The sequence below is a fragment of the Talpa europaea genome, assembly GCF_964194135.1.
Source record: "Talpa europaea genome assembly, chromosome: 2".
NCBI lineage: Eukaryota > Metazoa > Chordata > Mammalia > Eulipotyphla > Talpidae > Talpa > Talpa europaea.
This window is the reverse complement of record NC_140068.1, coordinates 650,126-673,189: the sequence shown is the minus strand read 5'-3', so window position 1 is coordinate 673,189 and position 23,064 is coordinate 650,126. Positions and strand designations below refer to the sequence as shown.

At 72.0% G+C, this 23,064-nt stretch overlaps 1 protein-coding gene across 1 annotated transcript; it reads right to left on the bottom strand.

The window, feature by feature from the left end:
• Nucleotides 1-2,419: 2,419 nt before the first annotated feature.
• UNC93A (unc-93 homolog A) lies at nucleotides 2,420-13,391 on the bottom strand (the record flags this gene model as incomplete). The annotated part of the gene is made up of 8 exons (XM_084228786.1): nucleotides 2,420-2,691; nucleotides 5,208-5,339; nucleotides 5,498-5,633; nucleotides 7,038-7,246; nucleotides 8,132-8,257; nucleotides 9,301-9,530; nucleotides 10,193-10,374; nucleotides 13,305-13,391. 8 exons carry the CDS (start codon nucleotides 13,389-13,391, stop codon nucleotides 2,420-2,422), a joined length of 1,374 nt encoding a protein of 457 aa, XP_084084912.1.
• Nucleotides 13,392-23,064: the final 9,673 nt, after the last annotated feature.

Here is a 23,064-nt window from a genome sequence, read left to right as displayed (position 1 = left end):
CCGGCCGCCCAGCGCCCCGCCCCACGCGCTCCTGGGCACAGCACTGCTGAAAAGGAGACAGAGTATGTCGTGCTGACGTGCCGGGGGTGCAGAGCCGCACACAGGCCTCGGGCCAGTCGTGTTGCCCAGAAGTTGTAAATAAATGGTGGTGATTACCAGCCGGGCTCCTGGTCAGAGCGGCGAGGACATCGCCTCAGGGGGCACGGCCTCTGCTGCTGCTCTTCCTGGCGTGGCTCTGCCCAGAGGGCCCGGCAAGCACCCGTCCACACGTGCTGCCCTCTGGCACTGCTGCCCGCCTGGTGTCCCTGGTTCCTCGTGCACTCTGGGGGCTCAGCCTGACCAAGCCCCCGACTGGCACCATCCCAGGCCTTGCTGGGTGGGCCATAGCAGGGAGCCCAGGGAGCCAGCCCAGGGTCAGGAGGACACACCTGGGCAGCCTGCTGGCTGGTCCTTGCAGAGGGCACACTGCCTGTGTGCCGGGACGGTCAGCAGGGCCTCCTCGTGCTGGCCCACGTGGGTCTGCAGGGCTCAGACTTGGCACCGCCCCGCCAAGGGCATCAGCCTTTCTGCGGGTCATGGCCGCGGGGCGTGGGGAGGCCGCCGCCTGTGGGTGGACACCAGGCCCGGGAAGGGGAGGACACTCATCGGGTTGTACATCTGCCCGTGGACTCCACTGCCCCGGGGCAGGGATGGACGCGTGCGCTCCGGGGGCCGTCCAGGATCTGAGCCCGCAGCTGGCGCCCCAGCGAACGACTGTCGCGAGGCCTTTGCTTCAGGCGACAAACCCAGCAGGAGCCTCACCCCAGGCAAGGTCCGGCAGAGGTGCCGGCCAGCCCAGGGGCCAGGCGGCCTGGGAGGGTCCCCACGGGCTCCCTGCCCATAGGACGCGGCCTCTGCCCCCGCAGAGTCACCCGCGAGGTGACGCCAGGACAAGTGTCTCTGCAGGGGTCCCCAGGGTCACCCGCGGGGACCGCCCAGACTGCCGGCCGGCGGGGCTCTGCAGGACAGACGTCAGGACTCGTGCCCGTCCCTCCGGGAGGCCGCAGCCACGCCCGGCAGGGGCCCCGCCTTGCTTTCACTTCTCTTTTCCTTCTGGAAGGTTCTGGTCACGACTTCCTGCTTCTTCTCGGGCTTAGCCAAGCCCAGATCTCAGGAAACGTCTGGTCTTGGGCGAGGAGAACCGTCACCTTCAGAGGACGAGCTCCGGTTCCTGGAGACGCCCCGGAGGGAGAGCCCCCTCCGGAGGGCCTGGGGGGCCGCGGGGCGGGGCCGTCTGGACGTGGTTGGGGGGCAGGAGCGGGGGCCGAGCCGGGGCCCTGTGCCGGCCCAGGTGGGCGCGAGGACAGCGGCTCCCAGAAGTGCCTCCGGCCAAGGGTGAGGACACCTGGTCTCTGGGGCAGGCTCGGCTCTGCCCACAACCGGCCCTGGCTCCGCGGCCCCCGCCCCTGCAGCCGGGTGTGGAGCTGCTGCAGAGGGAGGCCCTGGGCCCGCGCGCTTCTCTCCCCTCCCGCGCCCGCCCCCGCCCTGGACAGGGCTTCAGGGGGCCTGGCCTGCCCGCGCAGTAGGGAAGGACAAAGAGGGAGGGGCCGCTGGGCTCGACCCCGACCCCACTCCCACTGGACACACTGCGTCCCGGGCTGGGAGGCCGCCCACGGCACCGGGCGCCCTGACCCTGCAGCTGCAGCCTCAGGGCCAGGCAGGCGCAGGTGCTTCCCGGGAGAAGCCCGCCCAGCTGGAGCTGACCGCGGAGACGCTGGGGTCGGGGTCTCTCCTGGCCGGCAGAGCAGGGGCGGGGCCGGGAGGCGGCGGTCGGGGCCTCGTCCTGAGAAGACCTGGCTATTGGCGGGCGCGGGCGGCACGTGGCTCGGCCCCGGGGAGAGGGGGCTCCGCAGGCTTCCAGCACACAGGCTGCGCCTGGCGGGGGGCCGTGGGGGGCCGTGGGGGCCGCGGGGGTGGGCAGCTGAGCACCAAGGGTGTGGCTGGCGGGTCGCTGCGCCACTGCGTTTATTGGGGAATTCACAGTCTCTGTGCCCGGCTGGCGGCCACTTGCGGACTCAGGAGGCCGTCAGCGGACCGGCCTGCATGCCGCACCGCCAGACGGGATGGCGTCGGGCCGCCTTGTCCAAGCGTCCTCCCCGCTCTTAGGACAGCGGCGAGAGGCGGGGCTGGGGCTGCGGCTCCGGCTGGCCCGGCCAGGCCCCGGATGCTGCTCTCCGGGTCCGAGGCCTCAGAGCCCTCGCGCACACAGGCCTCTGCCGCGAGACGCGGGGCTGAGGTCAGGACAGAGGCTACGTGCACAGCGAGTACCTGTGCGGTGTCCCCGTGGCCGGCTGCCCCGCGGGGACGCTGCAAGGTCCAGCCCCGAGCTGTGGTCTCCAGAAGCCGGCACTGACCGGGCCGGCCCGTGGGACCAGCACCCTCACATCTGCATCTGCATCTGCGTGGCCCCCTCCCCGGCGGCACGGGTCTGTGTGCCCGCGGGCATTCCGCTGGGCCTCCGGGCCTCCAGATACTCCACGGTGCCGTAGGCCACCATGGTCACGCACAGGACCGCCAGGAGGATGTACAGCTTGACGTCCACGCACAGGAAGGTGCTGTAGCCGAAGGCGACCACGAAGCCCAGCGCCTCGCCCAGGCGGTAGGTGGCGAAGGCGGCCTCCTTGTTCCTCTCGAACAGCACGCCGTAGAGCGCTGGGGGAGGGAGGTGCAGAGTCTCAGGGCTGCCCAGTCCTCTCCCCCTCACAGGGCCCCCCACAGAGAGCTGGGGAGATCAGCACAGCAGGGTCCTCCCCCTCCAGGCGTCCCCCACCGCCCGCCCAGGCTCCTCTGCAGAATCAGGCCCTTTTCTTTCCGGATCAACCATGTCCGTGGCAGGTCATGGCGTGTCCCCTGGCAGCAGAGTTGCCCCACAGTCAGGAGGCCTCAGCCCAGGGGGTACGGGGCCTGAGAGCAGGGGAGGGAAGCAGAGGCATGGGCCTCCCGGGTCCCACACCCCAAGACAAGGCAGCAGCGATGGGGCCTCCCCTAGGAGCGTGTTTGGGCACCCCGTGTTTGGGCAGTGGCTGTGGCTGGCTGCGTGGGGGGACAGCTGCCCTGCGCTGCCACCCGCTGTGTCTGGTCACGGGCACCCTGCAGGCCAGGCCAGCCTGGTGGAGACCGCGCGGTGGTGGAGGGTGACTCTCGGTCACTCCTGGATGAGAGTGGACCTTCCAGAGATGTCTGGAAGTTCCCACAGGACGTCCAGCAGAGGGTACTTCCTAGGACAGCACGGGGCTGCCAGCCTCTGTCCCGCGGCACCATCCTGACTCCTCTGTGCCAGGAGCTCCAAGTCCCCAGTCCTGCCCCTGGACGCTGCACCAGGTGCCCCGCCCCAGGCCCACCCCTGGCCACTGTGGCCTGGAGCCTGCTGGCCACCCCCCAGACCCTCCCCTGCACCTCACCCTGGCCCTCCGCCCCTTCCCCTGCATCCCCCGAGCGGCTGGAGCCAGGACACCCCCCACACCTACCCTCACATCCCACCCTCAGCCCCTCCCCGGCATGTAGGAGGCGCCGGCCTCGAGGCCCTCACAGCTCGGGTGCCAGAAGCACAGGCTCCGCGTGGCCCCCGGAGCTCACGCCTGTCCCTCAGACGCTGCCTCCCCACCCGGCCCGGTGCAGGGTCCTGGCTCATGTATCGAGAGGACCCGCTTGCTCGGCGCTGGCCTCACCATACTCCCAGTGATCCCCGCTCGGTTGCCAGAATCTCCTCAGGGAAAGCCTCCTGCGCTGGGAAATGCAGGCGCCCGGCCCCTGGGGGAGACGACCCCAGCCCCGGCCTGCGTCGGCCGCCAGGCCCTGCTCCTGCACGCCACCTCGCTGCCCAGCCCCATCCGCTCGGCCCCCGGCCCTGCCCCTGCGCCTCTGCCCGCGAGTGCCCCTGGCCATGCCCCGCACCTCGTCCTGCGGACGCCCCTGAACCATCGAGAGTCGGCGAAGATGCCCTCGGAGGACCGGTTGTGGGTGGGAGGGGTGGCTGTCGGGTGGGAGCTGGGCGCCCTGGACCGACCTCAACACGCCGTCGTGACAGCACCAGGCACAGCCCCTCAGCCGTGGCCCCAGCCGTGGCCCCTGTCTGTCCCGTGATGGACGGGCCCTCTCTGAGCACCAGCCTTGCGCGGTCTGCCCCTCACACCTCCTTCCTGCACCCCGGGGTGCTTCACCCCTCGGGGCTCCTTCCACCCCAGACGCTGCCTTGACCACCCCCTCACCTGCAGCCCCCCACAGGCCCCCCACAGCCCCTGCTCCCGCAGCCCCCCTGCACCCCCAGCCTCCCAGCAGCACCCCCGCCTCCCCCTACAGGCCCCTCAGCAGTGTCCCCCCCATAGCCCCCTGCACCCGCCGGTGCCGCGCCCCCTGCAGCCTCGTCGCCCGTGTCACTGTAGACGCCCTCATGCCCGATGGCCTCGCCGGACTGTGGGGTAAACCACAGCCCTTCCCCAGCAGGCCCGGCCTGCGCAGCCCCCACCCGCCACCTTCCTCAAGCCTAGTGCTCCCCGCGTCCCCCCGACACACAGAATCAGCCCCCCCAGGGATGGAGTCAGAGGTGGGTCTCGAGGGGGTGGGCGCCCTTATCTGAGGGGCCCAGGAGCAGCTGCCCACCCATGGGCACGTGAGTGGACAGCCCAGGATGGTCCGGCTGCGCGGCTGGGCCCCCGCCTCCAGAAGCGGCATGAGAGCAGGCTGGACCTCCCAGGCGGGGGCTGTCACAGCAGCCCTGGCCCCAAGGCTCAGGCCCGGCCTCCCGGGCCCCCACCTGTCCAGGACAGCCCCTGGGCTGTCCCCCCACCCCCGCCCCTTTAGGACAACCCCTGGGCCACACCCCCGTCCTCGCCTGTCCAGGACAGCCCCTTGGCCACCCCCCGCCCCCTGCCCACCCTGGCCCGTTCTCTGAAGCCCGAGCCCCAGCTCAGAGGCCGTACTGGAGCCCGCAGGGTGCCCCGGCCCAGTTGCTGGAGCCCAGTTCGTCCTCGGAGGGACGTCTGCAGGGCAGAGGCATGGGGGGGGCCCCAGGGCCCTGCCCGGGATCCTCCTGAGGGTGCTCCCCAGGCTCTGGGAGCTGAACCAGAGCTCAGAGAAGCCGCAGGGTCCTGGAGCCAGGCCTGCCCCGCCCTGCCAGCACACCCTCCCTGAGCGGGAGCCGCAGCTCCAGACCCCGGGCCCGCTCTCACCGCTGTTCTGAGTCTGCCAGACGGCATCGGCCAGGCCCCAGAGGCCAGCGAAGACGAAGAACACAGCCAGCTGGTCAGGGTGGGGCTTCCAGAGCAGCAGGGCCACGATGCAGGCCACGTTGGTGGCCGCGCCTGCGGGCAGTGGGCCGGCGTGAGCCCCGGCTCCCATCCGTGGTGTGAGGGGCAGCCTGGCCTGGCCCAGCCCCCCGGGGCAGTTCCCCAAGTCTGATGGGGGTGTCCCCCAGGGCCGGCCCACAGCTCCCAGCCACCTGGCCCGCGCGGCCTCCTACCCAGCACGTAGAGCGCGACGCGGCCCGTGTACCGGGAGAGCCGGCCGAACAGCGCGGAGCACAGCGAGTCGGTGGCCGCGAAGCAGATCATCACGTACCCCACGAACTGGATGCCCAGGGCGCAGGTGACGTAGGACTGCGGGCAGGAGCTCGGGTTGGCCAGTGCAGGGGGCCAGGCGGGGGCAGGAGGGGTCCTGGACTGGCCTCAGGGGGCCAGTCAGGGGCGGGAGGGGTCCGGGGCTTGGCCGCGGGGGGCAGGTGGCTGGCTCTGGTCCGGGTATGGGTGGAAACGCTGCCCTGGACCTTGGCGCGGCACCGCTGGCCTGAGCGCTCCGTCTGGGGGCCAGCTCCGCGTGGGAGCCCCTGGAGGGCCTCTCTGGGCTCAGGAGTGAGGAGGACGGGTGGGCAGCGGGCGGGCAGCGGGCGGGCAGCGCTAGCTGTTCTCGGCGGGGCTGCTGACTCCCTCTGACCCCACCCTGTGACCCCACAGCCACACTGGCCACCCCCAGCACACGCTGGCCACCCCCGGGCCAACACCAGACCCCGCAGACCCGGCCTGCCCGTCGGGGTCACCAGCTCCTCGCTGGGCGGGGACACGGGTCACGGTGCGGCACGCGTGGGGCAGGGGTGGGGACACACGCGCTTTCCTCTCCGTTCTGCTGGGAAACCCAGTTGTTCTGAAACAACATCTCGAGGAGAGAGGAGCCGGGCCCTGAGGGAGGGAGCTGCAGGGGGGCGAGGGCAGGCCGTGGCCCTGCGGCCAGGCCCCAGGGCGTGTGAGGACTGGGGTGAGGGCAGCCCCCCCACCAGGGCCCCAGTGGGGTGCCAGGGAAGCTGTTGGCCTCTCGCAGGAGGCCGGTGGGCTGACCCAGGCTGACTGCCGTCCGCCTCTACCCGCTGGAGGGGGCAGAGCAGGGAGGTGTCCTGGGTGGGGGGCTGGCTGGGTGACTGGTCCCCCTCCTGCTCTCGACACCCTGCACCCCAGCTCCCAGGACGCTCCTGAGAAGAGGGTGCTCCGCGTGCTAACAGCGCCCTTGCGGCGGCTCATCCCAGCCTCTCCAGAAGGCCCTTCAGACGGGCCAGCTCCCGGCACCCCTGGTGGATGGCGGCCACCCAGCGCCACGGGCGCTCTGTCTGTCCAGTGCCCCGCCCGCTCTCGCTGCCCCCAGGGAGCGTCCTGGTCAGCACAGTGGCCGCTGGGCGGTGTGGGGTGGGGAGTCCCAAGCAGCTGAGGCGATTGGTGGGAGCCACGGCCACACCCTGACCACAGGGCAGTGGCCGCCTGGACCACGGGGAAGGCCCATGGCCGGGTGCTCCCTAAGCCGTCCTCCAAAATAAGCAGGTCGGGCAAGACGCCTCAGGAGAGCAGATGCGCAAGGCCGGGGTCGGCCGCAGGGCCCCGGGCCCGCGCTGCTGCTACGTGGGGGCCCTCCCCTCGCCAGCCCCGACCCCCAGCCCCTCCCCCCCCAGGCCCCCAGACCCCAGGCCTGTCCCATCGCCTTGCCCAGCCCGGCTGGCCGGTGCCCGCGGTGCTGCCCACCTTGGTGTAGTCCCCGGCCAGGAAGGCCTGCTGGAAGCCGCTGTACACGGGCAGCAGGGTGAGGAGGCACAGGCGTCTGTCCCTGAACAGCCTGAAGGTCGACAGCAGCGAGGAGCACACGGAGGCCGTGCCCCCGCTCTTCTGCAGGCCGCCCCCCGAGATGGGCTCCAGGAGCACGGCCACCAGCAGCACCCCCAGGACTCCGCTTCCTGGGGAGAGAGGACGGCTGGGGCCGGCCCGCGCCTCCCCCTCCCTGCCCCGAGGGGTCACTCCGCATCCAGGCCCGAGGGCAGCTGCACACGTGGGCAGCCCCAAGGCCGAGAGCTGCCCGCCACGTGGCCGTGACCACTGCCACCCTCAGCGCTGTCCTGGTGCCCAGCCGGACCCCCGGGGCCCCGCCCTGCCCCGGCCCTCGGCGCGCCCACCCGGTCACACCCGTCTTGGGGGCGCGGGGCTGAGGCCACCCGCCCAGCTCCGCCTCGGCCTCTAAATGCCCGACTGACCGCGGAGCCGCGCCGGCTGTGAGGGAGCAGCGCTGCGTCTGCTGGCCAGGAAAGGGGAGCCACCGCGAGGGCAGTGCGGTCGGGGGGGCCCGGGGAGCCCCGAGACAGGTGCTGAGGGGGAGGCACGCGGTCCCCACCACGCTAGTCCCCAGCGGGGATCTGGATCGCAACAGCCTGGGCGGCGTGCAAGCCCCCCGCCCCCAATGCAGAGACCCCCAGCTCCCCAGTGCAGAGCCCCCCGGTGCCCCAGTGCAGAGACCCCCCGCCCCCTCAGCGCAGAGCCCCAACCCCCAGCGCAGAGACACCCCCAGGCCCCCAGTGCAGAAACCACCGGCCCCGCCCCTGTGACCTGGGGCGCCCCTGGCGCCTGTGGCTCTGTGGCCCACCTCCTGCCCACCGTCAACCGGCCCCCGTGCCCGTGCCCCAGGCCCAGGCCGCCCCCACTGCTCCCCCAAGCCCTCTCCGGAGTTTCAACCAGCCCCAGAAAGGAGCCCCAGGCCCAGCCCGCTGCTGCCTGAGCCCCAGCAGCCCCACGCCCAGGACGCCGCTCGGCCCTCAACAGGGGACACGCCCCGGCCCCGCAGCTCCCACCTGTGTAGATGCCCAGCAGGGTGTAGACCAGCTCCTGGGAGGGGCGCTGGGTGCCGTTGACGGGCGCCTCGGCCATCAGGCAGTCGCTGGCCCCACAGGACTGCAGGAGCTCCTCCGGGATGGGCTCTGAGGGCGCGGGGGGACGCCGGGTGAGGACACGGGTGGAGGGGGGTGAGGGCACGGGGGAGGGGTGAGGACATGGGGGGCGCAACGGGGAAGACACGTGAGGGAGCCCTGGGGGGGTAGACGTGCCGGGGAGCGGCGCCTGGGCGGGCCGCACCAAGGTCAGGGGCTCAAGCAAGGTCGGAGGGTCAAAACGGGCACAGGTTATTTGACCCAGAATCTCAAAAGCCCTTCGTCCCGGACAGTCTGCGGCCCTGGCCAGGACCCATCACGCGCCGGGGGCACTCGCTGACCGCTCTCCTGACACGAGGGGCAGGGCCCGACCTGCAGGCTCCTCGGGGAGAGCGCGCGGCTGGGGTCATCCCTCCAGGCCGCAGGCGCCCGCTCCAGCCCCGGGCGGGGACGCCACGGCCTCCTGTGCGGGCCCCTTGTCGGCTGGCCACGAGGCCTGCGTTCCAGGCGCTCGCCGGACTGGGAGGGGACGCCTGGCCAGCAAGTGTCGCCTCAACTCAACCCAGACCCGCCGGGAGCCCTGCTGGGGTGGCCCAGGGTGTACGGGTGCCTGCAGGTGGGGTGCCCTGGCGGGAGGGGTGCCCGCAGAGGCTGCAGCCGGCCTGTGCCCGCCGGCCCTGCTGGGCTCTCCCGCCCACATGAGCGACAAGCAGGGACGCCTGCCCGCCGGCCAGGCCTCCGTGCACAGGCGCCTTCCGCGGGGCGGGTCCCGGGCCGGGCCCAGGGCCCAGGGGCGACTGTGCGACAGGAGGAAGGCGCCGCCGCGGCGGAGGGATGTTGGGCCCCGCAGCCCTGGCCAGGCCCGCAGCAGGGCAGGCGCGGCCGTGGGCACGGGGCCCGATGGCGGGCTTGGGGGAGGGAGAGGGCTGAGCCCGTTCTCAGTCTTGGGGCTGGCGACGCTGGCCGCCAGCTGGCCGCGGTAACCTCCCTTTCCTGGCCGCTCTTGCGTGGCCACGTGCTGGCCCTGGGAGGGCAGGGCCGGAGGCGGCCCCTCGGACGCGGGCTGTCCGGGCACCCGGGGACCCCGGCTTCACCTTTCGTGGGCGTCTGGCCAAGCACCAGGGACGAGATGAGGTTGCCCCAGACCCCGGACGACTGGATGATGAGGAAGAAGATGCCGAAGTACTGGCTGACCACGTCCTTGCCGACGCCGCCCGTGGCCTCCGCCCGCCTGTTGCCCACGACGGTGAGGTAGGTGCTCTGCGCCGACCACAGCGGGGCGGCCCCCAGCCCCAGCAGGATGGAGGTGGGGACCAGCGTGTACCTGGGGGCGAGCACGGGCTCCTGGAGCTGGGCCCACGGCGGCCGCTGCCCCGCGGCGACCAAGCCAGTGACTGGCAGGAGGGCTGTCCTCAGGACGCCCGCGGGTGCCGGGAGCTGGACGTGGCCAGCACCGGGCTGCAGCGCCTGACCACCTTCCATGACAGCCCCTGACTTTGCCCTGAACGGGCCGCGTGGAGACTGCGGCCTCAAGTCAGACCACGGTGGCGCTGCCCTGAGGGGCCCAGGGTCACGGGGCGCCCGCCGCTGGCCCCTAGGGTCCCCCTCCCTGGGCAGCGGGCCTCGGCGGCCCCCGGACCAGTCCTGCACCCACAGTCTGAGCTGGGAGCTCGGTCCTCCCCTGGCGTGGCCCGGGCCCTGGAGCACTGGCAGGGCGCCGGCTGGCCTGCCTGGGGCCGAGGGGGACCCCGCAGAGGGGCAGGGCAGCTTGGTGGGAAACGTGGGCGGCGAGAGGTCCTGCCCCAGAGGGTGAGGGGCGCAGGCGGGGCCTGCAGGAGGAGCCGGCTGTGGCGGCCAGGGCAGGGGTCCAGGGGCTGGGGCCAGGGGTGGGGTGCCGGGGCTGGGGCCGGGCAGGGGGCTGGGGCCGGGGCTGGGGCCGGGCGGGGGGCGGGGTGGGGCAGGGCGGGGCGGGGCGGGGCGCCGTACCAGCTAGGGTAGAAGTTGCCCAGGGAGAAGGCCACGTAGCCGCACATGGAGAGGACGATGGTCCACTTGCAGCCCAGCCTCTGGATGAGCAGGGGCGGCAGGAGCATGGAGGACAGCAGCACCCCGCCGTACAGCGTGCTGAGCGTGGTCACCCCCAGGCCCTTCTCGCTGTGCAGGCTGCTCTGTGGGGGCCCCGGCAGGGTCAGAGGCTGGGCTGCCGGGGCTGGTCCCCTGGCGCCCCTGGACCCCGCGTGGCTCGAGGGCAGTCTGCTCCAGCCGAGGGCGGGCGCGGGAGGGCTCGGCCTGGGGGTCTGGCGGGGAGCACCGCGCTGGGCGTCAGCGGGGCCGGTGCGGAGAGACCGGGGCGAGTGCAGGGTCGAGGCTGCTGCTGGGGCCCCCGGGAGGGGAGGAGATGGGGAGGGGGGAGGCTCTGGGAGAAGGGGGGTGAGGGGGTGCAGGGGAGGGAGGGGTAGGGGGAGGTGGTTGGGGGATGGTGTGGGAAGGGGTGGAGGGGAGGAGAGGGGCAGCGGGGAGGGGAGGGCGCGGGGGACAGGGAAGCCGTGGTGGTGGGAGGGGCGGCAGGGCTCCACCGCAGTGGCTTCTCCTGCCCCCCATCTGCCCATCTGCCCCCCAAGACCCAGCGGGCAGGGGAGGGGGCAGAGGAGGGGGCCTTGTGGGAACCCCCTGGGGGGCCGGGGCTGCGCCGCCCCCTCCCGCGGCTGGAGCCGCGATCCCCGATCCCCGGGAGTGAGTGCTGCGGAGCCCAGGAGGACTCGGGTCGGGCCGCGCCTCTGACGATGCGGGGCGGAGGAGGAGCAGACGCCCCCGAAGCACAGCGCCTGCGGAGGCCGGAGCCGGCCCCATGGATCGCCGGCCACCCCGTGCCGTGACGTCAGCCGGGCTGCCGCAGGACGCCCGCAGGACACCCAGAGGACACCCGCAGGACACCCGCAGGACACGGTCGCCAACGGGCCCCTGGGCGCGGCCGCCAGCAGCGCTGAGCTCCGGCTCGCGGCCTGCGCTACAGCGTCCTCTGGTGGCGGCCGTCACTCCCCGGCCGGCGCGCAGCCCACCTCTAGCCCCCCCGCCCCGCGTCCACTCTCCTAACACAAGGCCCCGCGCCCCTCTGGAGGCGACGTCCTGTCTGCACAGACATCCGGCGGCCCCGACCCCTCCTCACCCCAGGCCGCCCACCCCCGCCCGGCCGCTCCGGACGCTCCTCGCTGGTCTCAGCCCCACGCCCTGCCCAGCAGCGCTGGCCAGCGAAGCCCGATGCGCCGGAGGGTGGACGCCCTCTGCCCGGAGGTGAGGGTCCTGGAACGACTGCTCTGCTCTGCAGGCGCCGGCCTGCGAGCCTCGGTCCACTGCACATGGTCGCCACGCTCTCGGAAGCCGAGGCCCAGGGGAGGGACTTGGCACGAAGGTCCTCGGATAACGTCCCGGCCGGCCGGCCGGCGGCCGGCGGCGTGTTCGCGGAGGGCGCCCGGGAGCTCTGAGGAGACCAGCTGTGCGGGCCCCCGCAGGGCTCTCCCCGCCGCGGCCAGAGCTGCGGGTTTGGGGTGGGGGGTCGGCCACCACAATGGGGTTTCAGCGCGACCTGCTGGGAAGGCCGCAGCTGTGGGCTGCCAGCCTGGAGGCCAGGCCCAGGAGCAAGCGCCTTTGAGCGGGAACAGCCCGGGCCAAGCCCGGCGGAGCCCACTGCGGGGACGTGAGCAGACACGGCCACGCTCCACCCACGGGGCCACCCGGGCCAGCCCAGGACGCGGCTCAGCGAGCGCCTGCCAGGCCCGGGCGGTGGGGGGCTGAAGCCCAGGAGGCGAGAGGCCACAGTGGAGGCAGGAGGGCCCGTGAGGTGCAGAGGGGGGCCAGGAGGTGGGGAGCCCCACAGGCCCTGGCTGGGAGGCCAGCGCAGTGAGCGCTGGGAAGAGCTGAGGCTGGACGGACCCTTCGTCTGGAGCTGCAGCCCCAGAGGTCAGCACCTACCCAGGGTCCACCCCCAGTCCACCAGGTGCCCAGGGGCACTGCCGGGGGCGGGGGGCGTGAGGGCCACAGGGCACGGCCCTCCTAGGGGGCGCTCCCCCAGGCGGGGACGGCGAGGGCAGAGCTGACCCCACCTGAGCTCCAAGCTGCAGGCTGAGGAGACAGCCAGGCCCCTGCTGCTAGGTGTGCCCCTTCTCATGCCCAGGTCCTGCAGCCACGACCTTCCTCAGCCTAAGCAGTGGTCAAAGGCACCATGGCTGCCCCTGTAGACCCGCCCAGGGACTGCCTGCACCCAGGGGCTGCCCAGCGGTGCCCAGAGGACAGGCCACGCAGCACGGGCTGCTCCCACCAGGGAGCATGGGCGCTGCAGGAGCGGGGTGGGGGCAGCACCGAGCAGCCCTTGTGCCGGGACACACCCACCACCACTCGCAGGCAGCGCCGCCGCAGCCTTCCTGCAGGACACAGGCGTCCACCTGGCGTCCACCCGCCTTGTCCTCGGGAGTGAGGAGAGAATGCAATCCTGAGCGCCCGAGGCGCGGGGAGCTGCCCTGCCCTGGCCCGCCCACCGGCCCACGCCTGCCAAGTGTCTCTGGGTCACTGCCCTGCAGGGCGTCAACGCCCAAGTCCTGCCCCTGACCCACCCCGCCAGGCCCGCTGACGTCGTCAGAGTGAGAAGGTGGCCCCCTGGGGAGGCCCCGCACCACCCGGAGAGGCTGTCACCGTGGAAGCCAGACCTCGCCTGCAGCGGCCGGTGTGCCGGGCCTTCGAGGCACCGGCCTTCTGGTCTCCCTTGCAGAGGCTGAGGGGAGTGCCCTTGTCCCTGCAGCGGCCACCTGCTGGGCATCCACTGCGCTGAAGTCTGGCGTGGAGTCCTCAGGGCAGGGGCCTAACAGATCCACATTCCGCACCGGCCACAAGCCCAGGGCTGCCTTGGGCTCATCGCGCTGGCCTTGCGGCTCCTCCCAACCAGGCCTCCGGGGACCTGGCGCCTCCGTTTGGGCCGCGCACATGCCTGGGGGCCATCCAGGGGCCAGGACCCCAAGGGCCCTTGGGGGAGAGGTAGGCAGCAGGAGACCCCGCCCCACACAGTGCGACTGGGCAGCTGCTGAAGTGGGGGTTGGGGGGACCTCACCTGCAGGCTCTGCAGCGCCCCGTAGGCTGTGAAGAGCAGCAGGAAGCCGAAGGACACCACCAGGACGTTCCTCAGGGTCGGGTCCATCGCGCGGCTGAGTGCAGACCACCCGCAGACGGGGCAGCCCGGCGTGCCCTGAAAGAAACCAGCAGGCTGGGGAGAAGCAGTGGAGCCAAGAAGCGGCCACTCAGGCCGGAGCACTGAGCTTGGTCATCTCTGCCCAGGAGGCGCCGCGGGCGCGGTTACTCATTCACCACCACGAGCCCCAGCACAGCTCCTGGCAGGGCCCGGGGGATGCGCCCCATCTGTGATTCACTAGCGGGGATGTTCCGTGCACAGTGGCCGTGCCCACAGCGCGTGCACCGTGGGGTGCGGTGAGCCCCTCGCTGAGGGAGGTGTCTGCGGAGCCCCGCGCGGGGCGGCCTTTGGTCTTGAAGCAGCAGCGCTGGCATCTGGCCGCCTCGGAGGCGTGAGCAGGATGCCAAAGGCCAAAGTCCCGGGCTCCCAGGGCGCGATGGCTTTACAACCGCGGCAATAAAAAGCCGGCGATAGCAGCCGGGCCGCACCTCCAGGGCACCCCCGCGCCGCCCCCTGCCCCCGCAGCCACCCGCCAGCTGCCCGGCCCTGCGTCGGGGCTGCAGAGGCTTGTGGGGAGCAGCTCTGGGCCGGGCCGCGCTGCTCGGCATGGCGGCCGCGAGTCGTGGGTGGCCGGGGAGGCGGAGAGACTGCGCTGTGCCGAGGGCTGCGTCCCGTCAAGTGTGCGAGCAACAGCGGAGCCGGCAGGCCGGGCTCGCTCCCAGCCCTCGCGCTGACGGGTGAGCCAGGCCGAGTCCGCTCGCTCCCGAGCAGTCTGCGGTGTGGTAAACTCGGTGTTCGCAGGCGCGAGCCCGGGCGGCCCGTGTTGTGCCTGGGCTGACGTCGGGGCGTCCCGCGGGCCAGAGGAGGGGGCGGGAGGCCCGGCAGAATGTTCTCTGCCTCTGCCCTTGCGGCTGATGAGTCCACAAAAACGCACTTCCGGGGAAAACGCGGTTTCTGTCGCCCCCTCGGGGATCACTGTGTGGTGGAGGCAGGCGTGGCGCAGCCTGGTTTGGGGAGCCCCGGGCCCCCCTTCGTGTGCACACCCTCGGGTCCTGCCAGCTGAGCATCTGGGGGGCTGGGGCCTCTCGGAAAGGGGGCGTGGCCAAGGCCCCAGAAGCTGGTCGTCGCCGAGCCACGGAGCAGTCCTGGGCCAGGGCCACGGCCGTTCACAGGGACTGGTCAGTGGCGTTTCAGCGCCCGGAGAAAGCGCCAGCCCCCATCTTGCCCTCGGCCGAAGAGTGACCCTGCTGGGCGGCCTTGGCGCACACCACCTGGCCTGTCCACGCAGCCACCACGCTGCGTCCTTCGCGTCAGGCCCTGCGCGGCTGCTGGCTGGTGGCTACTCCAGCTCCCGGAGTCATCAGCCGCGCAGAGGCTTCTCCTGGGTCTGCCCGTTGGGGAGCAGCTCTGGAGGCCTCTCCCGCCCGCTCGCGGTGACCCGGGTGACCCGAGGGGCCCGGGCTTGGCAAAGAACCCGAGGAGTCGCATGCCCCGTCACGTAGGCTGTCCCCCCGCAGGGTCGATCACTGACCTCTGTTCGGTCCCCATCTGTATTAAGAGGGGGTCTTAAAATGAGCAGACGTTTTCCGGCGGGTTTGGCTGTCCAGCAGGACAGACGGCCACGTCCACCCTCCCAATCAGTGAGACGAGGGCCTCAGACATGGCCACAGCACTTCCCGCACCGCCGGGGGCCGAGGGGGGCCAGGTGTGTGTGCCTGACCATGGCCGCTGCGTCCTGGCAGTGGGAATGGAGGCCGGCAGGCTCGGGGTGGGGGAGCTGCGGACAGGGAGGTGTCCGGCCCTGGGAAGACACCAAACCCGCTGACCCTGAGCAGCCAGGCCAGCGGGAGGACACCGCCCTGAGAGGGGACGGCGCTGCGGGCTTGACGCGGGGGAGGAGGGTCCGAGGGCCACAGGACAGGCTGCGAGGCTCTGCCCCGAGGCCACTGCTCTGCCGCCAGAGCCCCCCCACCTGCACACGTGCTGTGGCCGGGACTTCCTGCCGTTTAGGGAGCCCGGTCAGAGGCCTGGCCGGTTCGAGAAAGGGGTGTGGACACGAGTAACACCCGTCCCTGGTGTTCAGGGCTGTCATCGTCCTTAAAAAAAGCAGCACCAAGTAAACTCAGACGTGCCCTGCCCACCTGCTCTAGCCCGACCTGCGTGGACGTGGAACGCCTGTGCTGGTGGGTGACCCGCAGCCTCCGTGAGGGGCCTCACACTTTGGGGGTCAGTGGACTCAGGGCTTGGTGTCTTGTAAGGAAAGGCGGCCCCCGGCCTTCCCAACAGCCACAGGCCCGGAGGGTGGGCGAGTCTCCCGACCCACGTCAGCGGCTAAGGGACCAAGTCGTCGGGGATTCGGGCCTGTCCTTCCTCGGCTGAGGTCCCTTCCGCTGACCCCAGCACTCACCAGAGCGGTAGGGACCCTCCTCAGAGCAAACCCAGCCCGTAAGGGACCCAGAGAGAGATTCACACCCCCAGACCCTCGGAGTGTCCCCAGAGACCTCGGACACGCGTGAATCCCAACACGGGGGTGCTCCTGGGGCCTGCCCCGCCCTCGGGACCCATGCCCGCCCGTGGCCTTGGAGCGGCCGTACTCTGCCGCTCAACCCCCTGGGGCTGCAGGTCCCCAGACCACGCTGCTGTGGGGCCGACCCCTGTGGCCTGCCAGCCTGAAGGCGGCCGGGGCCGTCCCTGTCAGAGTGTCCTGCACTGTCAGGCGGGGTGAGTGAGGGGGGCAGCCCTCGCCCCCCTGGCGTCAGGAAGTGGCGCTGGCTTGGCCGCATCTGCTGATGGTGCCCCCACCCACACGTCGTTGCTCCCCGCGGGAGGCTGGCGCGCACGCTCACCCCAGCTCACCCCAGCCGGCGGCAGCGCAGGTAGGAGTGCGGGGTCAACGGAACAGACCGGTCAGCTCACAGCTGGGTGGACACGGCACATTCCAGCGCCAGCTCAGCTGGCCCTCCGGCCCGGCCGGTCATCGCGCCCAGGAGCCAAGGGCTCGTGCTGTGGAGTTCCCGAGAGTGCAGCCCGCGACGCTGCTGAGGGTCCCGGAAGCCGCCCCTGCCCACGCCCACGCCGCTGCCCCGCAGGATGCAGCCTCCGCTGCCCAGGGCTACCTGGTCCCTTTGTCTCGGCTGCGCCCGATGGCGGCGCCCGGCTGCTCAGAGGCTGGGCCGCTGACCTGGCTGCCGCGGGCAGGACGGCTGCTCTGGACGTGGGAAGCTGGTGGACAGGAGCAGTTCTGCTTCAGCGAGTGGCCCAGCCTGTTCGCACGGCGCCATCCCCACGCGCCGGGCCGCTGCGCCCACTGTGCGGAGGACCTGCTGGGAGCGCAGGCAGGGGCCCCGCTCTGAGGGCCTGGGGGCCAGCGGGGCCAGCAAGCCCCAGCTTGGAGGAGGCGGAGCAGCAGCTAACGCGCTGGCACGGCACCCCCTGCTCAGCTCCCAGGCTCTTACTAGCAGAGCACGGCCCGGGGCGGCGTCCAGGGGGGCAGCCGCAGGCGAGGGGTACGCGGGGGGTGCACACCTGCTGCCACCGCACGCTCGGGGCCGCGTGGCCTGGCGAGAGGAGCGCGCCGGGCAGGGCCGAGCATGCCTGCCCTGCAGGCCCGGGCGGAGGGAGGGTGTTGGCCTGTCTGAGGCACTGTGACTTCCACACTTCCAGCAAGAGCATCTAACGTGAAAGAGAAAGAACTTTAAAGGGAAACGTACTTTTATAATGAAATTTGTATGTAGACGTTTACAAATCAAACTGAAACGCCGACTTGTTTCCAGGCCTCTGATACGGGACGTGCTGGGCCCCCCGGGACTCCCGCCTCGCTGCCCCCCACTGCCCTGGGGCGGCACAGCCGCGGCGGGGCTCTCTGGTCAACTCCAAGCGGTCACCTCCTGCTCTGGCGGGCACGGGCCCGGCCCCGCCTCCCCGGCCCTGCCGCCTGCCTGGCGGCGGCTCCGTGAACTGCCCACGGAGGATCAGGTGTCCGAGCGTGCAGCAGCTCTGGCCAGCGGAGGCTCGTGTGTCCACCGCTAGCTTGTCTCCGCAGCTCTCGGAGGCCCCACGCCCCTGTGCTAGAGAGCAAACAAGCTCCCACGACCCGCTGCGGCACCAGAGCCCACCCCGTGCCCCCAGACAGCCCGCGGCCCCTGTGCCCGCCCAGCCCTCCCCCACGGCAGCCTCAAGCCCTGCCCTCCGTGATGAGGTGATGAGTGGAGCCTGTGGGGTGGGGCCAGGCCTGCCCAGCCTGTTCTCCCAGAGTTCTCCGCCCACTGCCCAGGGCCAGGGATGGACAAGCCAGCTCAACCTGCAGCCCCAGTGCCCCCAGAGGGACCCACAACCCGCTCCTCTGGGCCCGGCTCCCCCCCAGGGCGCCGGGGAGGAGGGCCGGGGGCCGCTCTTGCTCGGGGAGAGGCCCTGCTGACGTGCGCTTGAAGGACTGTGACTCACAGTTCTGTGCTCACGGTGTCGCGGCAGGACTGGCCGCCGGGTGTCTGTGTTCTCGTGTCCGGCTTGCCCAGGCAGGCCCGACTGGTGTGACGCCCAAGCCCCCCAAATCTGCCCTGCAGGACGAGGGCCCACGGTCCTAAACTGCCACGGAGGGGCCACCCATGGCCTCGGAGCCCAACAGCAGCCCGGCCTGGACAGGACCCAGGATGGGGGCCGGCCTTCTGATTGCGCCAGCCGCATCGGGCGGGGGCCTCACACACCCACACCGTGGGTGCCCCGTGGACGGCATGGAGCCCGCCTGGTCCCCCGGGGCCCTGAAAGCACCTGTGGGGCCCGAGCTCTAACGTGTGACATGGAGACCAGCTGGAGAGGAAGCGGGGCCTGCAGGCATCCAGCACCCGCGTCCTTGTCCCTCGGGCCCCGGCGGCCGCCCCCAGCCGCCTCTGGTGACCTGCACACGCCGTCACCGGGCCCTGTGCTCGCACGTGTCTGAGCCTCATGTGGACAATTCTCAGTTTCTCCTGCTCACTAGCATGTGTGACCAGCGATGTGCAGAACTGCTGGTCGAGGCGCGAGCTGAACTGACCACCTTGTGTGCCCCACCCCCGCCCCCAGAACCCCACCTCCTGCCCGCCCCACCCTACATGGCCCCACCCCATGTCTGCCCGGGACTCGCGACCTGCACGCAGGTCCCCCTCCAGGTGACCGCTGCCCAGCCCGGCCGGTGCCCAGCCTCTCTGCCGGGCCGCTCAGGCACTGTCCATGCAGCGCTGTCCAGCGTCAGGGCCCGCAGGCCGCAGAGGCCTCGCCCACTCAACCCAAGGCTGAAAACCTGCCTTGGTCACTGCTGCGGCCCGGGGCCTCGCGGCCAGTCTCGCAGCGCTGGGCCTGGCCAGGCTCCCTGTGTGCCGGCTGCGCCGCCTTCTCGCCTCCCCCGGCTGCCCCTGCGCAACGCTGCGGTGAGCGGCCTCCGCCGGCCGAACCGAGCTGGTCCGAGCCCGGGGCTGGACGGGGCTTAGAGCCAACCCCGTGGTGCTCAAGATCTCTGCTCCCTCTTGGTGTCGGGACAGGACTCGCGGGGGACAGCCCCACCCCACGCACTAAACCCGTCCACCTGGCCGGGCCCGCGCCTGCCGTCCGCTGACGCCGGGCAACCTCGGGCTCATGGTTGAGTCACCAGATCGGAGCCCCGTGTCCCCTGCGGCCAGCGAGGCTCAGAGGAGGGGGCCCGGTCAGCTGGGGAAGGCTGGAGATGCCCCCATGTGCGGCCACCCCCGGCGCTATGTGGGCACTTTGCCGCGGGTCTCACAGAGACGAGACGTCACCAACCGTCATCCCCCAGAAAAGAGAGGGTGTCGTCCAGCAGCTGGGCCCCAGTTCCCGCCCTCTCCCACCCCCTCCTGCATGTCTAAGCCCCGCGCCTCCCCCGGACCCCCCTCTCCTGGGCCGAGCCCCGGCCGGCTGCACCCCTCAGGTGGCACGGGAAAGGGCCCTTGGGGGTGTCGCCCCCCTGGCCTGCCCTGGACGCCCCCCGCCATGGCACCTGCGTCTCCCCTGCCCTCAACAGACTGCGCAGGGAAGGGCGTCTCCTGGGATCCGCGGGCTGGCTTACCCGAGCGGCTGGGCCGTCACGAGCCCCCCCCCTCCCCACGCACCCCCAGGGTCCCCACCCCGTGGCCTGGGCGGCCTTCCCGCGAATTCTGCTCACCTCCTCCCGCTGCTGCCCGGTCAGTGCAGACACGAGCCCTGGCTCAGGCCTGGCCTGTCAGAGTCGGCAGCCCCCTGGGCACTCCCCTCAGGCCAGCCTCGGGCCTGGGGATGGGCGGGTCTGGCCCCTGATAAACAGGCCACGTAGGCGTCCAGTGTGGGCAGGTCCTGCCCCAGATGCCGGAGATAAGTCCAGTCCCCTCGGGCCTTGGCCTTGGCCTGGAGCCCAGGGCCGGGCTGGGGGGCGGGCTCCGTGGTTCCCCCAACCAGAGCCAGCTCTGCCATCCCAGCACCACTTCTGAGGACCCAAAGGCAGCCGGGAACTGCCAGGGCACCCGGCTGGGGTGGGAGTGGCCGGTGTCCAGCACACGCAACTGCAGGGGCCGTGGGGCGGTGCCCAGAGAAGGGCCCACGCGGCTTCCTGGGGGCTGCCCCTCCTCCTCCCTTCCGTGAGGGGCAGGCCCTCTCCGGGGCCCCCGAGGGATTCGCAGGGTCTCCGCTCAGCCCACCCGCCCGCGCGCCAGCCACCGGCGCCGGGGCCCGAGCTCAGACAGACTCCTGGCGGCTCGCGGTGGGGTCTGGGCCGGCGCCGGGGCGCGTGAAGCATGTGCCTTCCTTTAAGTGGCTGCGACCTCCCCGCCAGGCACCGTCCACGCGCTCAGCGGGCCCCAGGTCAAGTCCGCTCGGGAGGGCCCGCGGGCCGCAGCTCCGTCTTTTCCGCGGCTGGCTTTGCTTGTTCTCTGCTGGGCCCGGGACCCTGCCCCTGCGTCTGGCGGGGGCTGGCCTGGGCCGTGGTCTCGACGGCGCCCGCCCCCTCCCCCCGCCTCGCCGTGGGGTCTCCCGGCACCCGTTCCCGGAGCAGGTCCCCAAGCCCGGTGCTGGCGGCCGGAGTCTCAGTGACGCCGAGATTTTGTCCAGTCGGAGCGAGGATGAGAACCAGGGTCGTCAGCCCCGGGGAGGGAGCCAGGCATGAGGCCGAGTGGCCAGGGCCCTCAGGTGGGCCGGACAGAGGTCCTGGGGCCCCGGGGGTGCCTGGGCTGGCCCGAGGAACAGCGCGGGATGGGGTGACTCTCGCAGCCCGGGGGCGGGGCTGAGAGCCGGGGCAGCAGCGCGGGGCTCACGGGCCGGCAGGCAGGCTGGGTGCAGCAGGTTGGGAGGCGGGGACGGGGCAGGGAGTGACCGCGGTGACCTTGCAGCAGGAGCCCCGCCCGGGCCGCCCTGCCCGCCTCCGGCTGTCCCCGCTGTCTCGGCCGGACGCAGACTTCCGAGTGCAGCTGGGGCGCCTGCGCGCCTCTGCTGTCCCGGTCTCATCAGCTGGCCCTGCTCTGACGGGAGCTGACGTCGAGCTGTTGTCGCCCGAGGCGCAGCCCCACCGGCTGCTGAGCAAAGACCCAGTGGCCTGAGGCCCCGGCAGGGGAGGGGCCAGGAGCTGACCCCATGGGCGGGGTGGCGCTGACTGGGGCCGGGGACCCCAGAGACCCCAGGGCGGGGGCTGAGGGGCTGCTGAGTCCGGGTGTCACTTGAACTTGGGTCCCGAAGGGCGTGCCCGTTCCCGAGTGCTGTCCCCCGGCCCGGGGGCCACGGCTGCTTCCACGCCCCAGTGAGCGGTCATCTCGCGGTCATCGCTCGGACAGCAACCCTCTTGGGCAGGTGCTCAAGCCCCGCTCATGGGCCAAGGCGAGAGGAGGCTGTTCCGGCCCCCTGTGAGCTGCCCGCGGCGCCGCAAGACGAGCAGAAGCAGGAGGAGGCCACCGGCCCCCCCACCGCCCGGGCCCGGCGCTGGCCTCCCCCGTGGCCGCTGCACCGAAGACCCGCCCCTGGAGCTGCAGCCGCGGTCAGCGCACCCGGCCGCTCTCAACGTGCCGAGTCCGTCTCTGACCCAGAGCCGGCCCCGGGCGGCTCCTCCCGTCCTGGGTGTGGCTTTGCCAAGTGTCTCTCTGACCTCCGCGTGCCCCGCGGGGAGGCGGGCGAGGACCTTCTGCTCGGGGAAATAAGACAGACCAATCCTCAGGGTCCTCTTGGCCGAGGCCTCCGACGCAGCCTGCGCAGGGGCTGCGGGAGCAGAATGGGGGTCAGCAGGCTGCGGGGCGGGGGGCGGGGGTGAGCCCGGGCTCCACCGGCCACGTGGGCTCCTCCTAGCAGCGAGGAGGGGGAGGGGAGGCGGCTCCCTGCCACCCCAGGACCCCGCGTGGATGCGTCCCCTCCACAGACCCGAGTCCCACGGCGGCGCCTGGCTCTGAGGGACACGGGGAATCCAGATTTGTTTCAGGACGCCCAGAGCTCAGCTCAAGTGTGGAGTCCTGCTAGGCAGGAGAACCTGGCGACCAGCCGCGGGCCCGGACGCTTGCCCTGGACCCGGAGAGGCCCCGCGGTGGGCCCAGAAGAGGCGCCAGAGGGCCAGCTTCCGGAGCTGTGGGGCTGGTTGTTTAACCCGGCGCTCCCCGGCGCCCCAGTGCCAGCCTGGACGGTGCCCTGGGCAGAAGCAGCACCCACGGGCCAGGCTCCGCCTCCAGGGCCTCCAGCTTGGCGGCCCCCAGCCTCGGCCACAGAGTCCGTGCCCTCGCCCAGCCCACCCCTCCATCCGCGGGTCTGCCTGAGCCGGGTGGGGTGGGTGGTGACGGGAGTGGCCCCTGCGGGGCTTGTCCGGCAGGTTCCCTGCTGGCCTCAGCCCCGCCCTGGACTGCGTCTGGGGCTCTCCCGGCCCCTCTCCTCAGGTGCGCTGAGAAAGGACCTCTGGAAAGGGCTGGTCCCCGTCACCTGCCAGGCGGAATGAAAAGTCGGATGTGGAAGCTGCGTCCGTTATGAGGCGCCGGGAGGGCGCGGACACGGGTCCTTTGTCCCGGTGCCATCCGCGGCCCCTCCCTCTCCCCACGTTCTCGGAAGCTGCCTTCCCTGGGCTGGGCTCACCCTGGCTTGCTCCGTGTCTCTCGTGTCCACGTCTTTGTCCCCAGGATGCTCCTGGACGTCCCGCTGGCCGCCCACAGAGCCCTGTGCGAGGCCGCAGCCCGCCCTGCCGTCCGGAAAAGCGAGAACCGAGGCTGCGCTCGGCACACACACGGGCCGGGGGCCTGGCTGCGGCTGGTTTCCTCTGGTGTCCAGCTAAGCTATGGCTCTCGTCACTGGCCCGTGACTGTCCGTCTCCTTGACCCACCCGCGGCCCTCACCCTGGCCCCTGCCGCCCGGTGTCCACCCCCCTGCGGACGCCTCTTCAGGGGCGTCTGCTCTGGGCCCTCCACGAGCGAGTGCTGGCGCTGCCCGGGCTGGCGTCTGCTGCTGCTTCTGCCTCGGCGCTGCATCGGCGTCGTCCTGGTGAGTCTCGAGGGGGCGCAGGCCCTGGCCTGGAGTCCCAGACCAGCGGCTACTTTTCTCTGAGCTCTCTGGGGACCGCCGGATTCCTGTCGCCCTCGGCCTGGCTGCCCACGGCCGCCTGCTCGCGTTAGAGTTTTCTAAGATATTTGACCTTCTCTGGGCCTCCCTGGTGGTGCAAGGGGTGAAGCACAGCGCTGGGAAGCTGCCCGCAGCCTCTGCAGTG